This window comes from Littorina saxatilis, linkage group LG15 (assembly GCF_037325665.1).
Source record: "Littorina saxatilis isolate snail1 linkage group LG15, US_GU_Lsax_2.0, whole genome shotgun sequence".
Classification (NCBI taxonomy): Eukaryota; Metazoa; Mollusca; class Gastropoda; order Littorinimorpha; family Littorinidae; genus Littorina; species Littorina saxatilis.
This window is the reverse complement of record NC_090259.1, coordinates 48,496,135-48,520,050: the sequence shown is the minus strand read 5'-3', so window position 1 is coordinate 48,520,050 and position 23,916 is coordinate 48,496,135. Positions and strand designations below refer to the sequence as shown.

At 43.0% G+C, this 23,916-nt stretch overlaps 1 protein-coding gene across 2 annotated transcripts in view; it reads right to left on the bottom strand.

Moving 5' to 3' along the window:
• LOC138949514 (uncharacterized) overlaps positions 1-23,916 on the bottom strand; it is a 725,664-nt gene that overhangs the window by 381,406 nt on the left and 320,342 nt on the right. For both annotated transcript variants that reach the window (XM_070321340.1, XM_070321341.1), the window contains exon 10: positions 16,066-16,149. In XM_070321340.1, coding sequence (XP_070177441.1) covers positions 16,066-16,149 — 84 coding nt within the window. The remainder of the gene's footprint in view (positions 1-16,065; positions 16,150-23,916) is intronic.

The window sequence follows — 23,916 nt, the reverse complement described above, 5'->3', positions numbered from 1 at the left end:
GCACAACACAATGAACACACACAATACACAGCACAACACAATGAACACACGCAATACACAGCACAATACAATGAACACACACAACACAATGAACACACACAATACACAGCACAATACAATGAACACACACAACACAATGAACACACACAATACACAGCACAATACAATGAACACACACAATACACAGCACAACACAATGAACACACGCAATACACAGCACAATACAATGAACACACACAACACAATGAACACACACAATACACAGCACAATACAATGAACACACACAATACACAGCACAACACAATGAACACACAATACACAGCACAACACAATGAACACACACAATACACAGCACAATACAATGAACACACACAATACACAGCACAACACAATGAACACACAATACACAGCACAACACAATGAACACACACAATACACAGCACAATACAATGAACACACACAATACACAGCACAATACAATGAACACACACAATACACAGCACAATACAATGAACACACACAATACACAGCACAATACAATGAACACACACAATACACAGCACAACACAATGAACACACACAATACACAGCACAACACAATGAACACACACAATACACAGCACAACACAATGAACACACACAATACACAGCACAACACAATGAACACACACAATACACAGCACAACACAATGAACACACACAATACACAGCACAACACAATGAACACACGCAATACACAGCACAATACAATGAACACACACAACACAATGAACACACACAATACACAGCACAATACAATGAACACACACAACACAATGAACACACACAATACACAGCACAATACAATGAACACACACAATACACAGCACAACACAATGAACACACGCAATACACAGCACAATACAATGAACACACACAACACAATGAACACACACAATACACAGCACAATACAATGAACACACACAATACACAGCACAATACAATGAACACACACAATACACAGCACAATACAATGAACACACACAATACACAGCACAATACAATGAACACACACAGTACACAGCACAATACAATGAACACACACAATACACAGCACAATACAATGAACACACACAATACACAGCACAATACAATGAACACACACAACACAATGAACACACACAATACACACACAATACAATGAACACACACAATACACAGCACAATACAATGAACACACACAATACACAGCACAATACAATGAACACACACAATACACAGCACAATACAATGAACACACACAACACAATGAACACACACAATACACAGCACAATACAATGAACACACACAATACACAGCACAACACAATGAACACACGCAATACACAGCACAATACAATGAACACACACAACACAATGAACACACACAATACACAGCACAATACAATGAACACACACAATACACAGCACAACACAATGAACACACACAGTACACATCACAATACAATGAACACACACAGTACACAGCACAATACAATGAACAGAAGCACAATACACAGCACAACACAAGCACAGTACACAGTACAACACAAGCACAGTACACAGTACAACACAAACACAATACACAGCACAATACAATCAACACAACCACAATACACAGTAAATTACAGTGAATACAACTACAATACACAGCACAGTGCAAACAATACAACCACAATACATAGTAAATTACATTCAATACAACCACAAGAACCTATTTTCAAAACGCCAAACAAAACGTTTCCCCCTTTTTTTCTATAATCTGAACTTGTCCCGGGAGGCACCCGCTATTGCCGCGGCCCGTTATTGCCGCGGCCCGTTATTGCCGCAACCCGCTATTGCCGCAACCCGTTATTGCCGCAACCCGCTATTGCCGCGGAACTTTGTTTGTTACACCCCCGGTATAGGGGTGTGTATAGGTTTCACTCGATGTGTTTGTTTGTTTGTGTGTTTGTTTGTTTGTATGTTTGTATGTTTGTGTGTTTGTTTGTGTTCGCAAGTAGATCTCAAGAATGAACGGACCGATCGTCACCAAACTTGGTGAACAGGTTCTATACATTCCTGAGACGGTCCTTACAAAAATTGGGACCAGTCAAACACACGGTTAGGGAGTTATTGGTGGATTTTGGTTTTTTGGGGGGATCAACTACGGCATAACTCTTCCTTATCTTCTCCATGTTTTCAGCGTTTACCTCCCTTCCTTCGTATGGTGCACTACAGTAGGAGGGTATTCGGATATTCCCGGCGTTCTGTTACTATTTTTAGAAGGTCACCGCAGTGTCCAGAACGTAAATTGGACCCGTAAATTATCCTCACTGTAAAAGTGCAAAGGTCGAATCAATTTATAGCCACGCGAAAAATACACTGTCATCTATCTCTCTCTATATACGGCTTCTCTGTGTTTGTGTGTGTGTGTGTGTGTGTGTGTGTGTGTGTGTGTGTGTGTGTGTGTGTGTGTGTGTGTGTGTGTGTGTGTGTGTGTCTCTCTATGTGGGCAACACCTGTGAATTGTTCAGTTCTGTGTGTGATGTGGTCTGGCGGCTTTTGTGTATTTAAAGGAAATAAAGCAGCAGATGAGGGAGGAGCAGGAGAAGGCAGAGCTTGAGCTTGAGCTAGCCGACGCTGCACTAGATAAGCTAAAAACAGGAGAGCAATATGCAAATTTAAATGAACAACAAAGAGGCCTTCAAGGTTTCATCGAGCAGTGCCTCGGCTTCATGGTTAAGGCCAGACAGATGCAGAGTCCTCTCGACCTGATCGACTCCCTCTCAGCTACATACACACAACTCTCCAACACCAAGGTTGAACGCTTCATTCCGGGCGGCGCCACTCTGGCGCTGGGCGCCCTTGCTGGTGCCAAGCAGTTGTCCGTGACGGATATGAAAGCTGTCAAAACCACTTTTTAACCTATTTTAAATCTGCCCTTTAACTTACCTTCTTTGTGCGTGTTAAAATGGCTGAACAAAGTGAAAGCGGTCACGGATTTATCATATTACAGTGGAACTGTCGCTCTATCAACTCTAACTTCTCTCAGCTATATAATTATATATCAAATCACTCTGCTGACATCTTAGTTATCCAGTCAGTCAAGAGAAAACGCTCCCTACTGCCTTCTATAGATGGTTTTGACTTCCCTCCCATAGTAGAGCAAAAGGGCTCAGGGCAACTCATTCAAACAGCTATTTATCTAAAGTCTTCCTTAAATTACAAACCCTTTGCACCTCTCATCCCTAGTTCAGAAAATCTCAGTACATGTGCTGTTGAAATCGAAATAAAAGGATCCAAAAACCTCAACATAGTTAACATATATTACCCCCACGGGTGTAATAAAAAAGGAACTACCGACTGGCTAAAATCCCTGGATCATGGCAGGGCACACTGGTGCGTGATGGGTGATTTTAATAATCACCACCCTCTGTGGGACTCTGCTAACCCTAGATACAAACATGCCAATAGCAACCTTGCTGACGTCATTTTGGAAACTGACTTTTGTATACTAAACGATGGCTCGGCAACCAGACTTCCAGACAGAGCTGACCATTCCCCGTCAGCAATCGATCTCTCCCTTTGCTCAAATGCCATAGTCACTGACATCGACTGGAACGTTTTCCCGGACGCCCTCGGCTCCGATCACTTACCCATTGTTCTTACCTTCCGCCACTTCGCCCCTAATCGCAATAACTCGGAGGTCAGAAAAAAGTACAATTACAAACAGGCAAATTGGGACAGCTTCCGTGCGGAGCTCGAGGGTGTCAGGGAGGAAACTCTCCTTACGGATGACATCGAAGCCTCTTACAATAACATACGTCAATGTATACTCACTGCTGCCAATAATCACATTCCGCTTAAATCAGTAAATCCTAACTGTAAGGCCAAAAGGAATGAGTGGTGGAATGCAGACTGTGATGAAGCCTTGGCAAACAAGCGATATCACATTAGGACATATCTCAGGCACTGCTCAGACGCTAACTTCGCGAATATGAAGTCAGCTGAAATACAATTTAACCAGATCACCGCTGAGGCTAAACTTCAAAACTGGGAAAACTTTGTCCACAAAGAAACTAAAGATTACAAAGACTGTGGCAAAATCTGGAAGAAAATCCGCAGATTTAAATGTAGATACAGAACTAAAGAAAAGCCACTACTATCGGGTGATAAAATGACCACAACTGACTCTGAAAAGGCAAACCTATTAGCAGATACCTTTGCCAAAAATAGTCAATCAAAATCCCTAGATACTGAACGACTCAATTATAGGTTAGATCAGGAGAAGGGTTTCACATACCCCCCAGATGACAACCAGTTGCCTATAAACTGCATGTTTAAGGCAAAAGAAGTCCAAAACGCCATCTCTTCTGTGAAAGACCCAAAAAAATCCACAGGTTTAGACCCAATATCATATCACATGATAAAACATCTACCACCTAACTTTGTTAAGTTGCTCACTCAGTTTTTCAACCTATGCTGGTTAAAGGATACTATCCCCGCAGCGTGGTCAGACTCACAAGTAGTAGCAGTATTGAAGAGCGGAAAACCGGGCAATCTACCTGGCAGTTACCGCCCCATATCACTAACCCCCCACCTCAGCAAGATCTTTGAGCGTGTGGTGAACCAGAGGCTGGAGTTCCACCTCAATAAACACAATATCATTCCTACATGCCAGGCAGGTTTTAGGCAAGGTCGTTCGTGTGCGGACCACATTGTGCACGTCACTGAAAAAATCAAAAAGACCTTGGCACATAGTAATAATTCTCTTCTTGGAACCTTCTTTGATATTAAATCTGCGTACGACAGCGTCTGGCATGCTCGTCTACTCCTAAAACTCGGCAGAATCGGTGTCTCTGGCCACATGTACCAATTCATCAAAAACTTCATCAGCAATCGCAAGATGTCTGTCCGAGTGGGCTCTTCGGTGTCCGAAACCCATGCGCTGGACATGGGGGTTCCCGAGGGCAGTATCATCGCGCCAAACTTATTCAGCATCATGCTCTATGACATTACTTCTGTTAAGGTTGACGGTGCCAGTGTACTTCTGTATGCGGACGACCTCGCCTTAATAGACACTAATAGACCACGCCATAACAGAGTTACCAACACTGTTGACTTATCTTCTTACCAAACTAAAATCGACAACCTCTGTCAATATATGTACACCAACGGCTTCCAACTAGCCTCAAATAAAACAGTCTTTCTTGTTGTCTCCCGTAGACAACTGTACAGGAACTGCAGTATAAAGATAGGTTGTGATATTATCAAACCGAGCTCAGAAGTTAAGTTCCTCGGCGTTATCATCGATACCCGACTTAACTGGACCAGTCATATCGAACATCTGATCAATAAGGCCAACAAGGATCTTTATATCATACGCTACCTGGCGTCCCAATCCTGGGCCAGAGGACGTAAGTGTGTCACAGAGGTAGTGCGGGCATTAATTCGCTCCCGCCTCCTTTACGGGTGCGAAGCTTATTTCGCGACGCGCCCGGCGCTCATGAAAAAACTGGCTATTATAGAGTGCAGGGCGCTCAAAATAGCTCTGGGACTCTCCCAACAAGCGAGTAAGAGTCGAGTCTACAGCGAGTGTGGGTGGCTGCCCCTTGTGGATGAGATAAAACTCCGTTCAGCTCAGTATGCTGTCAGAGCCCACGCGGTAGAGAACTCTGCCTGCGAGGTCCTGACTGACTTTTTTCCTCAGCACCAAAATTATGAGGCCAACACCAAACATAGCACTCAACTCTTGGCCAAAACGCTACCCTTATCCGACACAGTAAACCGCATTCTAGCCGATAGCGGGGTGAAGGTCAGTGAGCTGGCCAGGGTCCCCCCGCCCTCCTACCCGCCTTGGCTTGAGGAAACCCCTACTATCATATACGACAGTGAAGATAATACTACCAAAAAAGATAACCCCGTCTACCTAGCTACTGTCACAAAAGAAACCCTAAACTACAAATTCTCGGAGCATTTAAAAGTCTTTACTGACGGATCCAAATTTGCAGACGGCAGCGTTGGCTGCGCCTTTGTGATCCCAGATCTCAAAATCTCAAGGAAATATACTCTTAATAAAGACATCTCCATATTCTCAGCCGAGCTATTTGCCTTGCTCATGGCATGCACTTTTATAAATGACCTCCCAGTCACACCGCGTGCGGTAGTTTTCTGCTCTGACTCGCGCTCTTCATTACAAGCTCTGCATCGAAACACATCAAATCGGGCAGAGCTACAAAGAGAAATCCTCTTTATATGTCACCAGTTAATCTCATCCGGCACATCCGTATCATTTCTCTGGGTCCCCTCTCACGTAGGGGTCCGGGGAAATGAACTGGCGGATGTCGCTGCCAAAGAAGCGGCAGAATATAGCCCAGCTAACACTAACATCGGCTACTCAGTAACCGAGTTCTACAGTAAAATCCGTAAACTCATTCGAAGTCAGTACGTAACATCTCTGTCCTATCAACCCATTGATATGAACGATCTACACCCCGATCTCCCAACAAACCTCCTCACTATCTTCAGACGCCTCCGTGCCGGCGGCTGCCGCTTCCATATCTTTAACAAGTCCTGCCATTGTGGAGAACCCTATTCATTTCAACACATTTTCGCTCCATGCGCTACAAATAGAATTACCTTTAAAACCTTATATGACCATATGCAGCTCCATGGTCTGAGTCCCCAGGATTATCTGCGCAGTAGCAGTTCTCTAGGCTGGTCACACAGCTTGCTGCTGTGCCGACTGGTCAGGGACTCGGACATGGGGCTGTGGGTATAACTAAGCCCAGATTATCACATCAGCGTGTTTCAGTTTGAGGTCGAGTGGCTCCCGCCATCCCTCCTGATTCCAGCGACTACCTTCTAGACAACATATCCTCACCCAAGGCCCACTAGTCGCCAAACTGTACATATTGTTTTTATTACCACGGCCTTCGTGGCTTACATCTTAATCCTTTTATTTGTAAAAAGTTTTGAGATTTATTGTTCGTGTTCCTCTTACTTGCTCATCTATTTGGTTTTATTGGTGATCCTGAAAGGTTCCACTTTTTAACTCGATTTGAAATAAAATAAAAATAATATTACAAGCCCGTTATTCAAGATATAGAATACAGACTTATAATTCTTACCAAGAAACATCTTAACTACTTTTCATTTTAACAAATTCCACAGAGCATTATCAACTCAACCCCACCCCCTGCCCTCCTCTCCTTATTTTTTGTTTCTTTCTTTCCTCTTTTTGAAAGCGGACAAACACTCAAGTCCTTAATGGCTCAAAACCGTAGGACTTTTAATATTAATTTTAACGTATTTGTATTCACTCTTTCACCAGACGAGCTTGAGAGAGGTCGCATTTGTCAACTTGCTCTCACATCGAGTCACATCGCTCACATTTCTACGTGTCTTGTGTCTGTGCGGTGTTGTGCTGGGTGAGCGGTCTGCCTTACATTGCTTGCTTCCCTACTGCGTTTATTCTGCTGAGGTTGCTTCGTTTTGTTTTGCTCTCACGCCACCAACGCTCAACGCTTCGTGCTTACACCTGACTTTTAACTACCTGGTTTTACTACTTGGCCTGCTACGGTTTGTGCTTTTCACTTTGCCTTTTTGGCCGCTGTTTGCTTGTGTTTATGCTTGGGCTCTTTGTTTTCTTTGTTCCGCTCAACGCTCCGGTGACTTTCTTTCGACCTTAACCGGGGGCTTGATTTAACTCTGGTCACTTTTATTTCCGCGCCTCGTTGCTGAGGCCCTTTTATTTCTTTTATTTCTATGCCCAGTGGTAAGCATAGCCCTTGATGCTGATTTTGTTTGTTTTTTAGACCACCTGTGCTCGTTGGTTTCTTACTGTTTCTTCGTTGTTGTTAATTTTTATTTCTTTTAAGTCGTGAGCTGTCCTAGCTCTGCTTTTACCGTGCCTTTTAGTCCTGAGTTGCTAAACCGTTTTTTTTTAATTTTTTTTAATTTTTTTTTTAGCCCTCGTGCTTTTGCAGGCAAACAGATAGCCCTGGTGCTTTAGCCAACAAACAAATAGCCCTGGTGCTGTACTGGCCGATATATTTTTACAAACAGTTGCATTCATCAGTGCACACTCTCACGCTCATTGCTACTGACTGCCTCTTGTTTATATAGGACCACGTCCGCCTGTATGTGAGTGTCCTGAATGAATGAGTGGGAGGATAGTGTCTTTAGCTGTAGCTATCTAGCAGACCTACCCCTGAATTCCTCCGGATTAAGAGAGGAGGAGTGGAGCCTGAGCGCCCACCTCCCTCCCCCGCCCAACTTGTCCAACATGCCAAACCTTACTGATACCAGTCTAGAGACTGATGAGGACGGAGACTCAACAAACGACTCAACTATGAACGAGTGGGACCTAGATCCCCTTCACCCCCCTGTCAAAGAAAAAGTAAACAAAAGCGAGGATGTCTCCATGAGCAAAGGGTCTGTCCCCCCTGGGGGCTCAGAGTCAGTTGCCCAAAGACTGAAAAACAAATTACTCCAGAACAAACTCGAAAAACGCAGGGTTTCCCCGTCGGCCAGCTGTTCGGGGGTGGGGCCCCCCTGTAAGAGGCCACACTCCCGATCAATGTCTACCGATTCAGGAGATGAGATCACCCAAGAAAATACTGTAGACGAAGAAGAAAAAAAGGACGAGTACGTTCTTGTTAAAAACAGAAAAAAATCCAAGAAAAGGAAAACCACCCTTGTCCAAAATATACCAGCACAGTCCGAAACGGCCGGGACAGAGGTACCTGTCGTTGACGCTACAAAAGAGAAAATCCCAACTTCAGAAGAAAACCCTCCTCACAAAAAACAAAAACAAAACCCAAGAACCTGGACAAGTACAAGAAAAACTTTGTTCCCAGAAACATCAAACCCCCCACCAGTCTTTCTCGAGTATCCAGTGATATGCGAGGATCTTAAAAAAGGCCCTGCCACACTTCACAGCCTGGGTCTAAACAGGCTAAAAACCTTCACACTAGCAGTGGGACCCATCCTATCAGTGCGCAAACTCCCCGGAGGAAGCGTGCTGGTGGGGTGCGTCTCACATGCCCAACAACAAAAACTCCTGTCTCTGACAGAGATAGGGAGCATTAAGATCAAAACCTTTACCCCAGAGGTGACAACAGAGGGAGTTATAAAAAGAGTCCCCTTGTTCCACTCGGACGAGGACCTCAAAGAAATGACCATTACTGTGCGGATTCGGACTGATGGAGGGGGCCTGGTCGAAAAAGGCGAGACCGCCGTCCGACAGATCCGCAGACTAAAAACAAAAGAGGGTAAGGCCTCAGAGGCCGTGCGGATCACTTTTAGGGCCGCGGTTCTGCCGGAGAGTGTGGTGCTGGAGGGGGAGGTTTATGGGGTGGAGGCCTTCGCCTGCCCGGTGCGGCGCTGCACCTTCTGTCAGAAACTGGGTCACCTTAAGTTTCACTGCAGAGCAAAGAAACCAACGTGCGGCAGGTGTAGCTCCTACGGCCACGACGGAAACGGCTGTGACAAAGAAAGATCATGTGTAAACTGCAAAGAGGGTCACTCTTCCTCCTATCAAGGGTGCAAAGAATACAGATTGCGCATGCGGGCAAACAAAATCCGCTCGGCCACCTACATACCATATTCAGAGGCCATGCACCGAGCCCGAATCGAAGTAACTCAAGAAAAAGAAAAACTTAACAAACACACAACAGAGACAGGCCCTGCTGAGCGGCGCGATGAGTTCTGGCGTGCGCAGCCGGCGAGGCTTACCTCCACACCAGAGCCCGGCTATGCTAAAGCGGCTGGGCGTGGCAGAGACGCTGTGCGTGATGCAGCAAACATACCCCCCACCTCCACAATTAAGAAACACCCCGTCCCTGCTCTCCGCAAAAAACAGTTGGATAAACAAAAGCATAACCCTCCCCCCGAAGAGCTAGACTTGAACGAGGGACAAACCGAACCAAAAACCATTAACCCAGACGAAATGATCAACGAAATATTTTCAAAAGTCATGAGCAAAGTACAAGAAGGCATGATCGAATCAACAAAGGCAGCCCAACGAGAGGCAGAGAAAGAGTTAGCCGAGATAGTTTTAATAAAAATCCAGACTAAAAAAGTCACCCCCTCCACAGAACAAACACCGCTCTTGGATTTCGTGGAACACGCTCTGGTCGGCATGGTCGAGGCCAGGCAAAAGCAAAGTCCCGGGGCACTGATAGACACACTGGTAGGCATGTTTAATACCATCACTAACACCAGCCTAGGCCCCATCTCACCCAGCGAAACCATGCTGGCCCTGGGATCTCTGGCAGGATCAAAAGACCTTACTGCTAAAGAAATCCACCAACTAAAATTAACCCTTTAATGGACAAATATAACCTTATGCCAATTCAACTCTTTAACCCGGACGATAAACACGGCCTCGACCATGTCTCGTTCTTCACAAAAGTAAACTACAACTCTGACATATCCTGTTGTTTTTAAAACTAAAACGCTATTGTTCCTCTTCCTATAAATTGTTGTTGGCGCTCGGGTAACAGGGAGCGAAGGGCAGTGCCCCACCTAGTGATCGAGTGCCACAACCCAGACTTTTCCCTTAATGTACATAGTAAATGAAATGATGTGTCCAAATGTTACTGGAAGATCAGTATTATGTGTTTACGCATGTTCTTTATATTATTCTCACGATGTAGTCACTTTTAGACCTCTTGACAGGTGGTCCTGATTTTTATCTTCTTTTAACGAAACTAAAATTGAATTAAAATCCATGTTTTTAATGGCCCTTCCCCTAGGAAGTCAACGCATATAAAAGAAAAATTATTAATATTCCTCTTACAAGGATCTTAACGTATATTTCTTATTGACCCACCCCCCTCCCTTACTCATGGAGAGCGGGGTCGGGGTCCTATCACGGTCGGGCTTGCTTGGTCTTGCCCTTTTCTTTCTCTTCTTTTTTTTTTTTTTTTTTTTTTTTTAGCGTATCAACTCACGTCCCTAAAAGGAAAATTTCCTGTGAGGACGTTAAGGACCCCTAGATTCAGCAACTGTCTGTATTTGTATGCTTGGTTTTATTGGTGATCCTGAAAGTTCCACTTTTTAACTCGATTTGAATTAAAAAAAAAAAATCATTTTACAAACCCGTTATTCAAGATATAGAATACAGACTTATAATTGAAACATCTTAACTACTTTTCATTTTAACAAATTCCACAGAGCATTATCAACTCAACCCCACCCCCTGCCCTCCTCTCCTTATTTTTTGTTTCTTTCTTTCCTCTTTTTGAAAGCGGACAAACACTCAAGTCCTTAATGGCCCAAAACCGTAGGACTTTTAATATTAATTTTAACTGTATTTGTATGCACTGGCCTTCCTTTGAGAAGCCAGAACAGTTCAAAAGGGCTTAGAGATAAGCTCTAAATTGCTCAATCCTGAGCAGTGAGAATGGTTATTTCCCTTTGACCAACGGGGGTGTTATTCCTATCGGAGGAATTTCTTGTTCTTTTTATATTTAGTCAAGTTTTGACTAAATATTTTAACATCGAGGGGGAATCGAAACGAGGGTCGTGGTGTATGTGCGTGTGTGCGTGCGTGTGTGCGTGCGTGTGTGTGTGTGTAGAGCGATTTAGACTAAACTACTGGACCGATCTTTATGAAATTTGACATGAGAGTTCCTGGGTATGAAATCCCCGAACGTTTTTTTCATTTTTTTGATAAATGTCTTTGATGACGTCATATCCGGCTTTTCGTGAAAGTTGAGGCGGCACTGTCACGCCCTCATTTTTCAACCAAATTGGTTGAAATTTTGGTCAAGTAATCTTCGACAAAGCCCGGACTTTGGTATTGCATTTCAGCTTGGTGGCTTAAAAATTAATTAATGACTTTGGTCATTAAAAATCTGAAAATTGTAAAAAAAAAAAAAAATTTATAAAACGATCCAAATTTACGTTTATCTTATTTTCCATCATTTGCTGATTCCAAAAACATATAAATATGTTATATTCGGATTAAAAACAAGCTCTGAAAATTAAATATATAAAAATTATTATCAAATTTTTTTTTTCGAAATCAATTTAAAAACACTTTCATCTTATTCCTTGTCGGTTCCTGATTCCAAAAATATATAGATATGATATGTTTGGATTAAAAACACGCTCAGAAAGTTAAAACGAAGAGAGGTACAGAAAAGCGTGCTATCCTTCTCAGCGCAACGAATACCCCGCTCTTCTTGTCAATTCCACGGGCACTGCCTTTGCCACGGGCGGTGGAGTGACGATGCTACGAGTATACGGTCTTGCTGCGTTGCGTTGCGTTCAGTTTCATTCTGTGAGTTCGACAGCAACTTGACTAAATATTGTATTTTCGCCTTACGCGACTTGTTACATTTAGTCAAGTTTTGACTAAATGTTTTAACATAGAGGGGGAATCGAGACGAGGGTCGTGGTGTGTGTGTGTGCGCTGTATCACCATTTTCACCTCTTTTATGGTATCTATGACCATCACAAATCAGCTTTCCCTCCTCTGTCACCCGCGGAAATGGAAGTCTGTCTGTCATTCATGATAGCCTACCACGTCATCGGAAAAAACCGGTAGAAATGACGTTGAGCATGGAACAAACCCTCACAGTTCTGGCGTGTGTTGACAAAACCGAGTAAGTCCACTGAAGCGGTTTTTTTATTGTATGAGTCCTCTGACAAGAATTTTGAAACTATCATTATACGAAAATTAGGAACCCCTTAAACTTACTTTGTTTTGCCAAAACATTCATGCATACTTAAAAAGTTGTTTTTGGTTGTGGACTTACTTGTTCATATCTGCTTATTTAAGGACTCTAAAAAGTAGAAATGAACACAAAAGATGCGCATTGATTTGGGTTTTTTGATGAACGAAAAATATCTTCTTTTTTTTAAATGGACTTACTCGGTTTTGTCAGCGCACGGCTGTTACGCGTGCTTGTTCTGAAAAGTGACTATTACATGATTGTTCTGAAACTCTACTATTTATTTCATCGTGAACATGTAAGCCCTCATACGTGATTGTTCTGAAAGCTTACTAATTTACATGATTGTTCTGAAACTCTACTAAAGGTAAACTTGCTTCACCCGTGAAATGTTGTCAGATATGGAACAATAATAATGTATACCCCTACCCCTGGTGGTTGCTGTGTAATAAAAAACAAGTCGCGTAAGGCGAAAATACAATATTTAGTCAAGTAGCTGCCATTTTTCAGCAAGACCGTATGCTCGTAGCATCGTCAGTCCACCGCTCATGGCAAAGGCAGTGAAATTGACAAGAAGAGCGGGGTAGTAGTTGCGCTAAGAAGGATAGCACGCTTTTCTGTACCTCTCTTTGTTTTAACTTTCTGAGCGTGTTTTTAATCCAAACATATCATATCTATATATTTTTGGAATCAGGAACCGACAAGGAATAAGATGAACGTGTTTTTAAATTGATTTGGACAATTTAATTTTGATAATAATTTTTATATATTTAATTTTCAGAGCTTGTTTTTAATCCGAATATAACATATTTATATGTTTTTGGAATCAGCAAATGATGGAGAATAAGATAAACGTAAATTTGGATCGTTTTATAAATTTTTATTTTTTTTTACAATTTTCCGATTTTTAATGACCAAAGTCATTAATTAATTTTTAAGCCACCAAGCTGAAATGCAATACCGAACCCCGGGCTTTGTCGAAGATTACTTGACCAAAATTTCAACCAATTTGGTTGAAAAATGAGGGCGTGACAGTGCCGCCTCAACTTTCACGAAAAGCCGGATATGACGTCATCAAAGACATTTATCAAAAAAATGAAAAAAACGTATGGGGATTTCATACCCAGGAACTCTCATGTCAAATTTCATAAAGATCGGTCCAGTAGTTTAGTCTGAATCGCTCTACACACACACACACACGCACACACGCACACACACACACACGCACATACACCACGACCCTCGTTTCGATTCCCCCTCGATGTTAAAATATTTAGTCAAAACTTGACTAAATATAAAAAGTGTCACTGAAAACAGATGTGCTAATAAATGTAGCTTTCATGTGTGTGTATGTGTGGTGTGTGTGTGCATATGTACTCAGTGCACTGGCGTCGGAAACGGAGGGGGGGGGGGCAGCTGTTCCTGGGGTGGGGGGGGTAAACATGTCTTTTTGCCCCCACCCCCCTAACATTTAGGATGACACAAATATTCAGAGAGAGAGAGAGAGAGAGAGAGAGAGAGAGAGAGAGTTGATAAACAAAATACTCCCCCCAAAAAAAACACACACAAAGAAGTATATTGTCTCGCGTGCAAGAACTTTATAGCCCAGACTCCCCACACATCTCGCAACCCCGGACATCTCCTCACGTCTCTCATCCCCTCTCCACTTGAATTTTTAGTTCATAAAAAAAGTTTCATTTGTAAAAATTATTTGTTGTGCCTTTCGTCTTTAACTGGGCAAAAAGTAGCTTCCATTTTCCCTCTTTGCCAAGCCTTTCGATCCATTTTGGTGACCTCGCCACCTAAGCATGGCAAAGAGGAAAATTCAAAAGTTTCTATGTGTCCCTTTGAACCTGTAACTTGAATTTTGAGTTGGGAATACTCAAGAAGAATCATTACATTTTTGAAGATTATATATAATTTTTGTCTTTGAACATTTAATTTCAATTTTGAGTTGAGAACAATAAAGAAGACATGTTGAATGTATGAAACGTATTACTTGTTGAGTTTATATTCATTGGGCGGGGGTTCATTGTATCAAAATAGTGTTCCATTTACATACAGACATACACACAGACAGACGGACAAAGTGAATCCAGTATACCCCCCTCCAACTTCATTGGGCAGGGGTATACATATTGTTCCATATCTGACAACATATCACGGGTGAAGCAAGTTTACCTTTAGTAGAGTTTCAGAACAATCATGTAAATTAGTAAGCTTTCAGAACAATCACGTATGAGGGCTTACATGATTACGATGAAATAAATAGTAGACATTCAGAACAATCATGTAATAGTCACTTTTCAGAACAATCACGCGTAACATACACACACATGAAAGCTAAATGTATTAGCACATCTCTGTTTTCAATGACACTTGGTTTTTTTTATTACACAGCAACCACCAGAATTTTGTATATGAATTATTCAAATGGTTTGATAAAGTGTCAGTTGATATGAACAAACCTCCCCCACCCCCTACACCTAAAAAAAGGGAGTGGAGAGACGGATCAACTCAAACACACATCCGAAGCTGTCGCGCACACAGAAGACTGATCAACTCAAACACACTTCGTTGGGCAGGGGTATACATAATTATTGTTCCATATCTGACTACATTTCACGGGTGAAGCAAGTTTACCTTTAGTAGAGTTTCAGAACAATCATGTAAATTAGTAAGCTTTCAGAACAAACACGTATGAGGGCTTACATGATTACGATGAAATAAATAGTAGAGTTTCAGAACAATCATGTAATAGTCACTTTTCAGAACAATCACGCGTAACAAACGGCAGAGTTACCAACTCTGTTGTTTGATGGCATCTAACTGGCGCAAATTTTTTTTTAACAAAACCGGAATCAGGGGATCTTTCTTGCGGGAAAGTTCCGCGGCAATAGCGGGTTGCGGCAATAACGGGCCGCGGCAACAACGGGCCGCGGCAACAACGGGCCGCGGCAATAGCGAGTTGTAACCCTTGTCCCAACCATGATCTTTAAGCTTTGCATTGGGCCAACAAGACTCGGTCCAAGTTGTGTCATATTTTAGATGTAAAGCTTCAACTTTGTGATAATCAATTACTAAAACCTAAACGCTCAACCTTTTCCGCAATGTCCTGCTGGTCGGCTTGAAATCCTGACACAGTTCTTTTGACTGCTCCGGTGAGTAAATAACATGACTAGAAAATCACAGCAAACCCTATGACTTACTTTCAAAAATACTTCTGAAACAAGTAACAAAATCATCAGGTAAGTGAGACAATCATTGTTGACTGTGTGTGTGTGTGTGTGTGTGTGTGTGTGTGTGTGTGTGTGTGTGTGTGTGTGTGTGTGTGTGTGTGTGTGTGTGTGTGTGTGTGACAATACAGCTGTACTCACTGCATAGTGTATCGGCACAGATGTGGTCCACATGACAATCTTTGAGCTCGTTCTGTTCTGCGCAGCTCTCGCCAGCCTCAAATTCTGGTAAACACCATGTCATTCAAACATTTAACCAATGCTTTGCAAAAAAAGAAGAGCAAACGCTCGATCGAGTCACTTTCGCAGTTCTGAATATTATATGAGGCATCAGATGGACAGGAAGAAATTGCTATTCACAACACAATGAGTCACGTTCACATAAAATTTGAGCCCGGTCACTTTTATAGTTTCCGAGAAAAGCCCAACGTTAAGTTGTGTGTTGCCGAACAGAAAAGACTAGTTATCTCCCTTGTTTTTCTGATAACGTTCGTAAAAGGCTACAGATGTAAATACTTTGATGTAAAGAATAATCCTACAAAGTTTCAATCACATCCGATGAACTTTGTCAAAGATATAAAATGTCTAATTTTTCCTTTGACGCTGACCTGTGACCTTGAAAAAGGTCAAAGGTCAACGAAACCATCGTTAAAGTGTAGAGGTCATTGGAGGTCACGACTAAACAAAATATGAGCCCGATCGCTTTGATAGTTTCCTGTCAAAGATATAAAATGTCTAATTTTTCCTTTGACGCTGACCTGTGACCTTGAAAAAGGTCAAAGGTCAACGAAACCATCGTTAAAGTGTAGAGGTCATTGGAGGTCACGACTAAACAAAATATGAGCCCGATCGCTTTGATAGTTTCCGAGAAAAGTCCAACGTTAAGGTGGTGTCTACGGACGGCCGGCCGGCCGGCCGGACGGCCGGCCCGCCGGACAGACTAACACTGACCGATTACATAGAGTCACTTTTTCTCAAGTGACTCAAAAAGAGAAACAAGAATTGTGAAGCGATATCAAAACATGTACTCAATCTGTCGGCCTGAAACTAAAACACCAACATTAAAATATAATTCTGTGATTTTGTTGTATTCAATAATTATGTGATCACTATGAGAGAAAAAAAAGAGAAGAAAAAAAAGAAAATTCCCGGAATAATTATTACCAAGACTGGTAAACTTGGCTAGCCGAAACCCGAAGACAGCGACGTGTTGCTGTTGGCTCCGTTAAGCATGCGAACATACAATCACTTTGATTTAATTTTGAGAATATTTTCAGAGCAAACACGAAATGTCCATACACCTTTGAAATCAGGAAGTGATAAAAAAAAAATACCATGCAAAATAAGTTTCTCAGATAAGTTTGAATTGAATTGAATGTTCTGTGTGTCCCCCTTAACGACCACTGTGCCGATGTATTTGTAAATCTATTGTTTATATAGTTAACAAGACAAGAAGGGCAAAGCCCATACGACTCACATGCTTGACCTTGACCTTTACATGACCTTGACCTTCAGGGTCAAGGTCAAATAACTAAACCTAGCAATGACATAATACACTAAGAACTGCTTTACACATTTTTCCTACCAAAATACATGTGACCTTGACAAGGTCAAGGTCATCCAAGGTCATGCAACACAAAGCTGTTAATTCAAGACATAGGAAGTACAATGGTGCTTATTGGCTCTTTCTACCATGAGATATGGTCACTTTTAGTGGTTCACTACCTTATTTTGGTCACATTTCATAAGGGTCAAAGTGACCTTGACCTTGATCATATGTGACCAAATGTGTCTCATGATGAAAGCATAACATGTGCCCCACATAATTTTTAAGTTTGAAACAGTTATCTTCCATAGTTCAGGGTCAAGGTCACTTCAAAATATGTATACAATCCAACTTTGAAGAGCTCCTGTGACCTTGACCTTGAAGCAAGGTAAACCAAACTGGTATCAAAAGATGGGGCTTACTTTGCCCTATATATCATTTATAGGTGAGGTATTGAATCTCAAAAACTTCAGAGAAAATGGGAAAAATGGGAAAAATAGCTGTTTTTTAGACAACATTTATGGCCCCTGCGACCTTGACCTTGAAGCAAGGTCAAGATGGTATGTATGTTTTTTGGGGCCTTGTCATCATACACCATCTTGCCAAATTTGGTACTGATAGACTGAATAGTGTCCAAGAAATATCCAACGTTAAAGTTTTCCGGACGGACGGACGACTCGGGTGAGTACATAGACTCACTTTTGCTTCGCATGTGAGTCAAAAAGCAAATGCTTACACGACTCCTTCGTCATTTCCCACCATAGTAGAACCCCCCCCCTCCTTTTAAGAACCCTCCCCCTCTCCCCAAAAATAAGATTGACTCCCTTCCCTCCCCCAACCATCCTCGTAGATTCTTTTCCAAAAGAAGACTCCCCCCTTGTATGACCCCAACCCCCTGATAAGATTTTCTGTTCATAAACTCTAAAAGTGTATACCTATTTTAAGACCTCTTTTTTTAAACATGATTTTTTCATATCTTTTTAGGTCTTAAAAGGAAGATTCCACTGTCTTTTCTTCAAAAGGTTGAGGACCGGACGGGTCATGAAATGTTCACAATCTTTAAAATATTCACCAAAAACCAAGGGTTTGACAATTTGATTGAAACGTCACTTTTTTGAATTAACAAAAGGGCAGGAACATGTTTGGCAGACAGTGTTACTGGGTCATGCTAAACAGGCGGAAAAAAGTGAACTTTTCTTTAAAAAGGGGGCAGTTTTTAAAGTCCTATGAAATCGGTGCAATGCCAGGTCCAAACCCAGCAATGCACGTCCTACAACAGGGTTCCAGCCACGAAATGTGCTCACAAATTTGTGTGTTTGTAAACGACACACTGACAAAATGATGTAATGAAACAATATGCCTCTATAACAAAAACGGAGCAACTTGGATAAGGCTAGGTCAGTTTGATGGCTACAAGATGTTGCGTCTGCCAGGCAATTGGTTGACAGTGTTGCAGTGTCTCACTTCAACATGATCGGACTGAAGGAATGGCATCCAGCAATTGGCAGAGTTCAGTGACGACAATGTTATGGTTGACAGTGTTGCAGTGTCTCACTTCAACATGATCGGACTGAAGGAATGGCATCCAGCAATTGGCAGAGTTCAGTGACGACAATGTTATGGTTGACAGTGTTGCAGTGTCTCACTTCAACATGATCGGACTGAAGGAATGGCATCCAGCAATTGGCAGAGTTCAGTGACGACAATGTTATGGTTGACAGTGTTGCAGTGTCTCACTTCAACATGATCGGACTGAAGGAATGGCATCCAGCAATTGGCAGAGTTCAGTGACGACAATGTTATGGTTGACAGTGTTGCAGTGTCTCACTTCAACATGATCGGACTGAAGGAATGGCATCCAGCAATTGGCAGAGTTCAGTGACGACAATGTTATGGTTGACAGTGTTGCAGTGTCTCACTTCAACATGATCGGACTGAAGGAATGGCATCCAGCAATTGGCAGAGTTCAGTGACGACAATGTTATGGTTGACAGTGTTGCAGTGTCTCACTTCAACATGATCGGACTGAAGGAATGGCATCCAGCAATTGGCAGAGTTCAGTGACGACAATGTTATGGTTGACAGTGTTGCAATGTCTCACTTCAACATGATCGGACTGAAGGAATGGCATCCAGCAATTGGCAGAGTTCAGTGACGACAATGTTATGGTTGACAGTGTTGCAGTGTCTCACTTCAACATGATCGGACTGAAGGAATGGCATCCAGCAATTGGCAGAGTTCAGTGACGACAATGTTATGGTTGACAGTGTTGCAGTGTCTCACTTCAACATGATCGGACTGAAGGAATGGCATCCAGCAATTGGCAGAGTTCAGTGACGACAATGTTATGGTTGACAGTGTTGCAGTGTCTCACTTCAACATGATCGGACTGAAGGAATGGCATCCAGCAACAGTGTTGCAGTGTCTCACTTCAACATGATCGGACTGAAGGAATGGCATCCAGCAACAGTGTTGCAGTGTCTCACTTCAACATGATCGGACTGAAGGAATGGCATCCAGCAATTGGCAGAGTTCAGTGACGACAATGTTATGGTTGACAGTGTTGCAGTGTCTCACTTCAACATGATCGGACTGAAGGAATGGCATCCAGCAATTGGCAGAGTTCAGTGACGACAATGTTATGGTTGACAGTGTTGCAGTGTCTCACTTCAACATGATCGGACTGAAGGAATGGCATCCAGCAATTGGCAGAGTTCAGTGACGACAATGTTATGGTTGACAGTGTTGCAGTGTCTCACTTCAACATGATCGGACTGAAGGAATGGCATCCAGCAATTGGCAGAGTTCAGTGACGACAATGTTATGGTTGGCAGTGTTGCAGTGTCTCACTTCAACATGATCGGACTGAAGGAATGGCATCCAGCAATTGGCAGAGTTCAGTGACGACAATGTTATGGTTGACAGTGTTGCAGTGTCTCACTTCAACATGATCGGACTGAAGGAATGGCATCCAGCAATTGGCAGAGTTCAGTGACGACAATGTTATGGTTGACAGTGTTGCAGTGTCTCACTTCAACATGATCGGACTGAAGGAATGGCATCCAGCAATTGGCAGAGTTCAGTGACGACAATGCTATGGTTGACAGTGTTGCAGTGTCTCACTTCAACATGATCGGACTGAAGGAATGGCATCCAGCAATTGGCAGAGTTCAGTGACGACAATGTTATGGTTGACAGTGTTGCAGTGTCTCACTTCAACATGATCGGACTGAAGGAATGGCATCCAGCAATTGGCAGAGTTCAGTGACGACAATGTTATGGTTGACAGTGTTGCAGTGTCTCACTTCAACATGATCGGACTGAAGGAATGGCATCCAGCAATTGGCAGAGTTCAGTGACGACAATGTTATGGTTGACAGTGTTGCAGTGTCTCACTTCAACATGATCGGACTGAAGGAATGGCATCCAGCAATTGGCAGAGTTCAGTGACGACAATGTTATGGTTGACAGTGTTGCAGTGTCTCACTTCAACATGATCGGACTGAAGGAATGGCATCCAGCAATTGGCAGAGTTCAGTGACGACAATGTTATGGTTGACAGTGTTGCAGTGTCTCACTTCAACATGATCGGACTGAAGGAATGGCATCCAGCAATTGGCAGAGTTCAGTGACGACAATGTTATGGTTGACAGTGTTGCAGTGTCTCACTTCAACATGATCGGACTGAAGGAATGGCATCCAGCAATTGGCAGAGTTCAGTGACGACAATGTTATGGTTGACAGTGTTGCGGTGTCTCACTTCAACATGATCGGACTGAAGGAATGGCATCCAGCAATTGGCAGAGTTCAGTGACGACAATGTTATGGTTGACAGTGTTGCAGTGTCTCACTTCAACATGATCGGACTGAAGGAATGGCATCCAGCAATTGGCAGAGTTCAGTGACGACAATGTTATGGTTGACAGTGTTGCAGTGTCTCACTTCAACATGATCGGACTGAAGGAATGGCATCCAGCAATTGGCAGAGTTCAGTGACGACAATGTTATGGTTGACAGTGTTGCAGTGTCTCACTTCAACATGATCGGACTGAAGGAATGGCATCCAGCAATTGGCAGAGTTCAGTGACGACAATGTTATGGTTGACAGTGTTGCAGTGTCTCACTTCAACATGATCGGACTGAAGGAATGGCATCCAGCAATTGGCAGAGTTCAGTGACGACAATGTTATGGTTGACAGTGTTGCAGTGTCTCACTTCAACATGATCGGACTGAAGGAATGGCATCCAGCAATTGGCAGAGTTCAGTGACGACAATGTTATGGTTGACAGTGTTGCAGTGTCTCACTTCAACATGATCGGACTGAAGGAATGGCATCCAGCAATTGGCAGAGTTCAGTGACGACAATGTTATGGTTGACAGTGTTGCAGTGTCTCACTTCAACATGATCGGACTGAAGGAATGGCATCCAGCAATTGGCAGAGTTCAGTGACGACAATGTTATGGTTGACAGTGTTGCAGTGTCTCACTTCAACATGATCGGACTGAAGGAATGGCATCCAGCAATTGGCAGAGTTCAGTGACGACAATGTTATGGTTGACAGTGTTGCAGTGTCTCACTTCAACATGATCGGACTGAAGGAATGGCATCCAGCAATTGGCAGAGTTCAGTGACGACAATGTTATGGTTGACAGTGTTGCAGTGTCTCACTTCAACATGATCGGACTGAAGGAATGGCATCCAGCAATTGGCAGAGTTCAGTGACGACAATGTTATGGTTGACAGTGTTGCAGTGTCTCACTTCAACATGATCGGACTGAAGGAATGGCATCCAGCAATTGGCAGAGTTCAGTGACGACAATGTTATGGTTGACAGTGTTGCGGTGTCTCACTTCAACATGATCGGACTGAAGGAATGGCATCCAGCAATTGGCAGAGTTCAGTGACGACAATGTTATGGTTGACAGTGTTGCAGTGTCTCACTTCAACATGATCGGACTGAAGGAATGGCATCCAGCAATTGGCAGAGTTCAGTGACGACAATGTTATGGTTGACAGTGTTGCAGTGTCTCACTTCAACATGATCGGACTGAAGGAATGGCATCCAGCAATTGGCAGAGTTCAGTGACGACAATGTTATGGTTGACAGTGTTGCAGTGTCTCACTTCAACATGATCGGACTGAAGGAATGGCATCCAGCAATTGGCAGAGTTCAGTGACGACAATGTTATGGTTGGCAGTGTTGCAGTGTCTCACTTCAACATGATCGGAATGAAGGAATGGCATCCAGCAATTGGCAGAGTTCAGTGACGACAATGTTATGGTTGACAGTGTTGCAGTGTCTCACTTCAACATGATCGGACTGAAGGAATGGCATCCAGCAATTGGCAGAGTTCAGTGACGACAATGTTATGGTTGACAGTGTTGCAGTGTCTCACTTCAACATGATCGGACTGAAGGAATGGCATCCAGCAATTGGCAGAGTTCAGTGACGACAATGTTATGGTTGACAGTGTTGCAGTGTCTCACTTCAACATGATCGGACTGAAGGAATGGCATCCAGCAATTGGCAGAGTTCAGTGACGACAATGTTATGGTTGGCAGTGTTGCAGTGTCTCACTTCAACATGATCGGACTGAAGGAATGGCATCCAGCAATTGGCAGAGTTCAGTGACGACAATGTTATGGTTGACAGTGTTGCAGTGTCTCACTTCAACATGATCGGACTGAAGGAATGGCATCCAGCAATTGGCAGAGTTCAGTGACGACAATGTTATGGTTGACAGTGTTGCAGTGTCTCACTTCAACATGATCGGACTGAAGGAATGGCATCCAGCAATTGGCAGAGTTCAGTGACGACAATGTTATGGTTGACAGTGTTGCAGTGTCTCACTTCAACATGATCGGACTGAAGGAATGGCATCCAGCAATTGGCAGAGTTCAGTGACGACAATGTTATGGTTGACAGTGTTGCAGTGTCTCACTTCAACATGATCGGACTGAAGGAATGGCATCCAGCAATTGGCAGAGTTCAGTGACAACAATGTTATGGTTGACAGTGTTGCAGTGTCTCACTTCAACATGATCGGACTGAAGGAATGGCATCCAGCAATTGGCAGAGTTCAGTGACGACAATGTTATGGTTGGCAGTGTTGCAGTGTCTCACTTCAACATGATCGGACTGAAGGAATGGCATCCAGCAATTGGCAGAGTTCAGTGACGACAATGTTATGGTTGACAGTGTTGCAGTGTCTCACTTCAACATGATCGGACTGAAGGAATGGCATCCAGCAATTGGCAGAGTTCAGTGACGACAATGTTATGGTTGACAGTGTTGCAGTGTCTCACTTCAACATGATCGGACTGAAGGAATGGCATCCAGCAATTGGCAGAGTTCAGTGACGACAATATTATGGTTGGCAGAGTTCAGTGACGACAATGTTATGGTTGGCAGAGTTCAGTGACGACAATGTTATGGTTGGCAGA